The sequence below is a fragment of the Belonocnema kinseyi genome, chromosome 7, assembly GCF_010883055.1.
Source record: "Belonocnema kinseyi isolate 2016_QV_RU_SX_M_011 chromosome 7, B_treatae_v1, whole genome shotgun sequence".
In the NCBI taxonomy this organism is placed as follows: Eukaryota; Metazoa; Arthropoda; class Insecta; order Hymenoptera; family Cynipidae; genus Belonocnema; species Belonocnema kinseyi.
The window spans coordinates 72,928,949-72,937,735 of NC_046663.1; the positions used below are offsets into that span (position 1 = coordinate 72,928,949).

Below are 8,787 nucleotides of genomic sequence, written 5' to 3' on the forward strand. Positions count from 1 at the left end.
CTGCTTTCTGTCACTTGTTGTCCAACAAAAAAATGTCTAAAAATATCGCGATTTTCACAAAAAATAAGACTAACATATCCTTACGGGCGATTGCAAATAAATACAGAGCCTATGCATCACCGTTTGCAGTTTTAATCGCTTTAATATCTGTATTAAAACTGAAGATAATATAGTTGCACATTTTTGTACTTTTAAGCAATAATTTGTATTATTTTTTAAATTTCTCAACTGCAACTGGTTTACAACAGTTTACCTCATACTCATGAATTTTTTCAAATTTTTCCCATCGCCCCTTGTATAAGAAATAATGCTCTAAACTTGACTGTTCTTAAATGTACCCAAAAATCCTTACTTTTTTTTACATTTTTCAGTCTGCTAAGCACAACAATTTTTTTACATAAACGTCTTCATGCTCATTAACGTAGAACACTTTCAGCTTTTAAATGACTGTTTTTTTGTTGCGCTAGCATTTTTTTGACTGAGTTGTTAAGCTTTAAAGGCAGATGTCTATAGTTGTCTCGCCGATAGTAGTGAGTCAGTAAAGGCAGAAACCATTTTCAAAAATTCATATTTTCAAAACCAACCCCCGTTTACAAAAAAGCAGAGACACGTGCCGACTGAAATTCGATCATCTTTCGAATTATGGTCACACGCCCTTGCATTGAATTTCGACTCTGAGGCCTTCCTCTTATTAGAATCATCCGATTGAGTTCTTCTGGAGGCGAAACTTCATTATTTGACTTATGTTTTGAAAAAATCAAAAAGCGATTTCACTTTTCAAAAAAATATTTTTTTGACAGCCCTACTCTTTACATTAAAAGGGCTGTTCAAATATTCGCGCCGTCTCTTTAAACGTGTTTCTTCATGAATTACAAAGTAGAAATTTTGAAATAATCACTAAAAAAATATTATTTCAGGGCGATGAAATTACAACCCTTCAAGTTTAAGACCAATGATTTCGCAACAGAATACAATTGTGACACCCTAAATGCTCGTGCCTCAAGAGATGAAACTGCACCTGTTGCAGTGGGATCAACTCTTGCAGCAGCTGTTCTCCTAACAATCACTGGTTACGCTGGATATCGATACTTTATAGTGAAAAAAGTTAAATATGACACAATGGAGTAAATTGGAATTACCAAAAAAATCATATCTAGAAAAATCCAATGGATAACGTATAAATTTTTATACGAGAAAGGCTTTAACGAGTGCTTTTTTAAAGGAAGTGTAAAACGTTAGAGTTATAGAAATATTCATCATTCCGCATACAAAAACTCATAATCTACAGAAAGAATAGGAATTCTCTATGTTTTAAAACCACCCAAAAAAGCAAGAGACACATTTGTGAGAATCGATTAGAATGTTCATTGAAGCCAGGTGTATACATATAAAAATAAATATCAGAAGGTGAAGATGATTTATCCTTAGAAAAATTTTATCCATTTTTCGATAACCAAGGGGATAACCAAGCCATTTTTATTCGGCTGGAAGAAAATAAAGTTGTCTTGGTCCTCTGACAATGATTCGGATATGATAATTCACTCTGAAAAGGTCATAAGGGTTATTCACATAATTTAAGACATAGTTTATGATTGGTCCTTTGTCAGCCGAATGTTTGCAACTAAGTTACTTATTTGGAGGGCATATATTATTTATACCCAGATTACATTATTCACATAAAAATATGTTTAAAAAAATTCGCTGTTTATTATGAAATTACGCGGTTAAAACTCCGGAGGAACACGAATGACGTGAATTTCAGAGACACACATATTTCCTATTCTAACTTTAAATTTTCCTAAATTAAATAAATATAGCGAACTAATTTTTTAAATAGTATTTAGTAGATAATATTCAAATCAAGGCCAAAAAACTTGTATTACATGTCTTACAGAATGCTGACATTAAATCTTAAATTATGTGAAAATGTCCCATAGGCGTTTTAAATTATATCAACTTAAAATCTAGATTGTAAAGTTCATTTGAGAATCATGCCTGTCTCCCTATCAACGTTAATGCTATAAATCTTTGCTGGTGTGGTATTTTTCTCTCGATTTTTCGACTGTATCTAATAAGAAAATTATGTTCTATTGCTTAAAACAAGTGTAACTTGAAAAGTTCGCTAAGGAATAGAATTAAGACTATTTATCCCACCAGTCCAAATTTTTAATATAGAATAATACCTCCAGATATTAGAATCTTAAAACAGTATTTCAAAAGTCAATGCTCATCATTAATTTTCAAAACATCAGTAAAACTATGCAATCATTGAAATTTAAAAATATGAAAACAACAATTTGTTAATCCAACATATAATAACGATATCAAATCTTAAATATAATTTAAGTTGTCAAAAGTGATTGAAATTATCTAGAACGTTGGTTATCAAACATACTTGAACGATATCTTTTGTTAATAACACTGAGAAAAAATACTAGGATCTCAATAAATACACTATTAAATCAGTGAACCTAATTCAAAAGCAGATATTTTATTGATTTAAATGTATATACTATCGATTTTGTATAATCACTATTCGGTTCAATAGTGATGCTGACATTTATGCAGTGAATACATTTGAATCAATAAACTAGCTATACTTTTGAACGATGTATATTGATGCAATAGTATATTTTTATGAGCATTTCAAATTTTTTCTCGATGAATAATCTAATTTAAGTTATCAGAATTGGTTGAAACTTTATAGAAATGTTAAATATACATAACTATACAAGGAGTCTCAAATATTCTTGAACTTTACATTCAGTAAACTGGATGTGCATTTTTCATTGATGAATACTTGAGACCTTGGAAATCGCAGACTCTAGTGGTTGTATGACTAGAATTTTCGAGAGAAAAACTGAATTTGCGTAACTAAACCTGATTTCGATCATCAAGCGATATTTAGATCAAGCTTGTGTCTCTAAATTGAGCCGCCGGGTGTGGCTCAATTTATTGTTGTATTGTTCGAGCGTCTCAAAAAAGAGAAAATGTTCAAAATCGAAAAATAAATTTTTTGAAAATGTAGAATTGTAGAGAATAAGAAAATAAAACTTTTTCCTAGTGTAATTTGTCTTCTCAAACGTTTATTTTTGATAATAAAAGCAAAATATCGAATAAAAGTATCTCTCTGAATTAAGTTTTAAAACTTAAATCGTTCTAACTCGGCTAAATATTATTGAAATGAGTTCATATTTATAGGACTTATTCAAAATACTATAGTGATATCTAAAAGGTAATTGAAAAGTTAAAAATCGCCTATTGTTTAAAAATATTTAATTTCAAAATGAGGTAAACGATAATTGTGTTTGGTTTCGCCAGTAAAAAGTATCTGGGTAACTTCGTGTTTCAAACAACTTTCAGTGAGTTATATGTTCAAAAATTTTTAATGAAGTTTTTTGGAAAATCTCATATCGATTCCTTAGAAATTTAGTAAGATATTCATATTTGGAAAAAGTAAACGACGTCTGCCCGCACTGTTAGCGCGAGAGAAGGATGCCTGACGGAGCAGTCATCTCGCGACTCATTAACTTACAGCGCGGGCAGACGTCGAGATTTTTCAAAAAACTTCATTCAACATTTTTGAACAAATCGTTCACTGGAAGTTGTTTGAAACTCGAAGTTACTTAGATACTTTTTACCGGCGAAACCAAGAAAACACAATTATCGACTTACCTCATTTTACAATTAAATATTATTAAACCATAAGCAATTTTTAAATTTCCCGTGAATTCTTAGAATTCTTAGTCATCACTATAACATTTTGAATAAGTCCTATATATATGAACTCATTTCAATAATATTTAGCCGAGTTAGAACGATTTAAGTTTTAAAACTTAATTAAAATAGAGAGAAACTTTTATTCGATGCTTCGCTTTTATTATTAAAAATTAGCGTTTGTAAAAAAAATTCTACTGGGAAAAAGTTTTATTTCTTTATTCTCTACAAATCTGTATTTTCAAAAACTTGATTTTTCTATTTTGAAAATTTTCTTTTTTTTGAGACGCACGGACAATACTCTTACGCATGTCGAGTGTTGGGCTGGTTCTTGCACCCGGCGGCTCAATTAAAAACTATCGAAGGGACTGTTTTGTACAATGTTAGAAACATAAGAGAGATAATTGATCAATAATCGCAGAGTTTATCGATGACTTTTAAAAGTAACAAGCCCAGAGGCAGTCAATATTATCTAGAATCTGGATATTAATTCGAATTAGTCAATATGTAATGCACTTGAGGACCTTAGTCATAGAAATTTGGTTATTCAAGGTCAAAAAAACTATTCACCTGTATGTAGACAAGTTTTTAATTTAAAGATTTTTTAAGAGAATTGTACAGAATATAGGAAAATATTCTTCTGACTACGGTCTTGTATTGCATTTCCATTTCATGTAGGTCTTAAATAATTACTATGTCGATTATTGTTAAGGAGATATCTTAAAATCATTGACACAAAGTTAAACCTCTTTGTCAAATTAATTGTTTAAAGAAAATAGAGTCAAAGAGAAATTATGGGACTTGCTGTTTTCAAAAATTTAGATGATATTCATAACAATTTGCATTTACCATGGAAATAGAAAAATTCATATAGATAAAGGAACACGTGTATTAAGTCTCTCGATTAATAGTAACACTCATTAAGCACCAGTAAATGCTTTTTTTGTAGTTTATGTGGCTGCTAAGGATTTCCTCAAATTTTGAACTTGATATGGTTGCATTTTATAAATTGTGAAATTGTTAAAAGTCTGCTATTTTCTACTTAAAATCTGTGAGGCATACTTGTTTCTTCCTTAAATGCTTGCTGCATTTTAATATTTACATAATTTGACATAAAATTTTCTACATATTCATTAAAAAAATTTTGATTCAGAATAAAAAGAAACTAACAGACAAATAAATCAAAACAGTAATTGATATATGCCCATAATTGCATTTTATTTGAGTACAAGAATTTGCTTTCCTACACGGAGGGAAATTTCGGGAGATTAAATGACGGCACTGCTCCTTGATTTTATCACACTTTCGCGCCAGAACTAAGACCTCGGAACCCTTGCTTTTAAAGCATAGGTCTGGAAGTTTCAGGTTTTAGTCCACATTCTTTTGCTTTTAGGTCTCGAACTCTATGCTTGTAAAGTATAGTGTTCTAGAGTTTAAAGCACGTAGAAATGGTAGATCTAAACTCACGCGCTTCAGTGAATTAATATCTTGAAATTTCTCTCCGTGTACCAATATAAAACTTTATAACGTTATGTCACATTACAAAAATGTTACGCATATCAAACTTGCAAGGTGCAAGTTAGAAACCTCTGTCTTCCAAGTGAATTTTGAAATATCGTATGTACATACCTATATTTAAAATATGATGATTATGTGTAAGTATATAATTGTATCATTTTCAAACGTATCAATGTTGTCAATTCGTGGTAAAGAAAAGTAAAGAATCATCCTGCAGAAAACAAAAACTGCTTACATTGTGATCAAATTTTAACGACAGAAATTGCCTCGAAAAACGTCAGATGTATGTTTTTTAAAAAAGATTTTAGATAGGTTGATCTTTAAATTTTCCAATCTAGTCTGTGAAATTGCAATTCTTTTTCCAATCAATGAAACAAGGATTGGAGGCATTTTAGTTTTTTTAAATTAGTTAGAAATGTATATTTAAGAGTTAAAAGTTATTTGATCAAATGGTTTTACAGAACATTAATATAATACATAATTGTCGTGGGTTGCAAAAAATTATTGTATGGAGGAAGGTCAATTTCAAATAACATGTTATTCTTGGACTGCTTTGTGTAACTTCCAAAACTAAATATGATTAAACTGTATTTTCTTTAAAATTAAAATTTTAAATTACGGATATATGTTGGCTGTGTTGTTAGAAATTATTGGCTTAACGTATCAAAATTTAAATTTCAAAAATTGAAAAATATGTATTATTAAGTGATAATTATAATATGTGATGACAGAGACTACTACTCATAAAGAAGATACAACGTTTTAGGCCGAAAAAAATTCAATTGACTATTTATTCTATTGTATTTAAGATTTATTGCTATAGAGGTGTTGAAAAAAGGAAGGTCAAAAATAAATCACGTGGAAGAAAAAATATATTGGATAATATTAGAGGTCGTTCACCGCAAATTTCACAATAAAAACTCTGGGAATTATTTTGATCCAAGTATAATTTCAACATGGGGTTCCATCTCGCCCGTAGTTAGGGTACGAAACTCGTCGATTGTTTTTGATGCAAAAATGTAAAAATAATTTACAGTAGGTGAACTTTTGTACCTCAATGCTGAGAGAAACAATACCTTGTGAAGTGGTACCATTCACACTAACAAGAATAATTTTTGTTCCAGGTATATGGTACCCTGAAATTAACGTTAGATTTACACTTTGTTTTGACTGTGTTGTCTGTTTTTGCAGAACAATGAATTTTTCTCAAAAACTGCAAATGACAACGCAAATATATACAAAATATAAAAGGTACGGCTAATTAAAATCAGTATTTTGTATTATAAGTGTCTATATAATTATGCATACGAGATATGTAAAGAAACTTGTGGTTAAAGAAGCGTTCATCATAACCAATAGTTTTGAAACAAATCTTTTATATGTTTATATAAGTTATTATTTAAGAACCTAAAAATAATTTTAATGTATATAAAAGACCTCTCAATAATTACTTAACGATTTCGAAAAAAATTAACCTCACTGTAAAAACTGGCAAATTCGCGAAAATCGTCCTCTAAATATTATCCGATTTATTTCTCCTTCTACGTGGTCCATTTTTAACTCAATAAGTACCAAAAAATCGAAAATGCAAGTTGAGATTCGGACTTCCTTTTTTTTAACACTCCTAATGCCGAGCGTACTACTCTAAATTTAAGTCACGGTCAAAAAAATTATATATATATTACAAATTATACACATTGCTAAAATTCAAATGATCCAATTCATACTGTAATAACATACTCATCGGCAAATAATGATGCATAATACACTTATTAAAATATATTATATATTATATGAAATATGAATTAAATAAAGGCTGTTATACAAGTTTGTGTTTGTATTCTGAAATAATCAATTTCCATTATAAATAAAGTTATGAATTTTACTTACGCTTTCACAGAAAAAACTAAAGTTAAATTTTGTTGCATGTAAAATTTCCTTCTGTGAAAGATTACATGTTATTTGGCGAAAGTTTATCCTACGATGGACATAGGACATAGTCCTTCGTCTTACTTTTATGGCCACGACAGGTAAAACAGCGTTTACTTGTCTTAAGTCGAGCCTTGTCTTGGCTAAGATGACGTTTTCTTGACTCAAGGCGAGCCTTGTCTTGGCTGAGATTATCGAACTTTTTTTGGCTCATAAATGAGATTAAAATTGACGAATGAAAAATTTGTAATTATTAAATTAGTTATTTTTAATTTAAAAATTCAAAATCGGTGGGTTTGAACGGGTATCCGAATAAAAATGCTTCGTCTTGAGTTCGACTCAAATTACTTCAAAGGGTAATTCTAACAGTCATAAAAGCTAATCTTTGTTAATGGTTAAACAATCTTGTATGTTTTTATACAATATATATATATATATATATATGTGTGTGTGTGTGTGTGTGTGTTCAAAAAATAAGGTGACTTTATGGTTTTCTCAAAAAATATTCATTTGCTCCTCAATATTTATGTTGTCCCCTTCAAAGTAATCCCCCTCAGATATAATACACTTGTGCTAACGCTTTTTCCAATCATCGAAGCACTTCTGATAATCATTTTGTGGTATAGCCTTGAGTTCTTTCAGCGATGCAGTTTTTATCTCCACAATCGTTGAAAATCTATGTCCTTTCACGGGTCTCTTCAGTTTTGGGAAAAAAAAGTCACTGGGGGCCAAATCCGGTGAATATGGAGGCTGAGGCATGACCGTGGTGCTGTTTTTGGTCAAAAAATCTTTCACAAGCAACGATGAATGAGCAGGTGCATTATCGTAATGCAAAAGCCACGAACTGTTTTTCCAAAGTTCCGGACGGTTTTTGCGTATCGCCTCTCGCAAATGGCGCATAATTTGAAGGTAATACTCCTTATTGACCGTACGACCTTGGGTTAAGAATTCCTGATGCACTACGCCACGGTAATCAAAGAAGACAGTGAGCAAAACCTTCACATTTGACCGAACTTGACGTGCACGAGTTTGCATTAAATTTTGTGTGAAAAATGGAATTCAGTGCTCTAAAACTCTTGACAGTTCCATACGGTGAGTCTACTCTGAGTAAGAAAAATGTGTATAAGTTGTACAAGCTATTCCAAGAAGGCCGAGAGGATTTCGAAGACGAACCTCGCCCTGGACGTCCCAACACGTCAACAACAGATGAAAACGTTCAAGCAGTGGAAGAAATGGTTTTGAAAAATCGCCAAATTACCATCAGAGAAGTTGCTGAAGATGTTGGCATATCGGTTGGCTCATGCCATGCTATCTTTTCGGACGTTTTGGGCATCAGACGTGTGTCAGCGAAATTTGTTCCAAAACTGCTTAATTTTGATCAAAAGATCCATCGCATGACCATCGCTCAGGAGATGTTGACACGGAGAAAAATGGATGGTCAACGTTGTATGGTCAAAATTTAGAGAGCCAGAAAGTCTTTCTACATGGTCGAACGTCAATCATGCGCGTGAAAAATTAAAAGGTATCGCTAGTTTGCTAGCATATAGAATTCGTAGAACTCTTGGCGCTTTCTGTTAAAAAAATGTTTTTACTCAAGATTTCCGTGTAAAGTGAGTGCATTTA

At 31.3% G+C, this 8,787-nt stretch overlaps 1 protein-coding gene across 2 annotated transcripts in view; it reads left to right on the top strand.

The window, feature by feature from the left end:
* The window catches only part of LOC117177402, a 13,619-nt gene extending 12,186 nt beyond the window's left edge, over positions 1-1,433 (top strand). For both annotated transcript variants that reach the window (XM_033368055.1, XM_033368056.1), the window contains exon 7: positions 918-1,433. In XM_033368055.1, the coding sequence (XP_033223946.1) occupies positions 918-1,128 (211 nt within the window). In that variant the 3' untranslated portion in view covers positions 1,129-1,433. The remainder of the gene's footprint in view (positions 1-917) is intronic.
* The last annotated feature ends 7,354 nt before the right edge of the window (positions 1,434-8,787 follow it).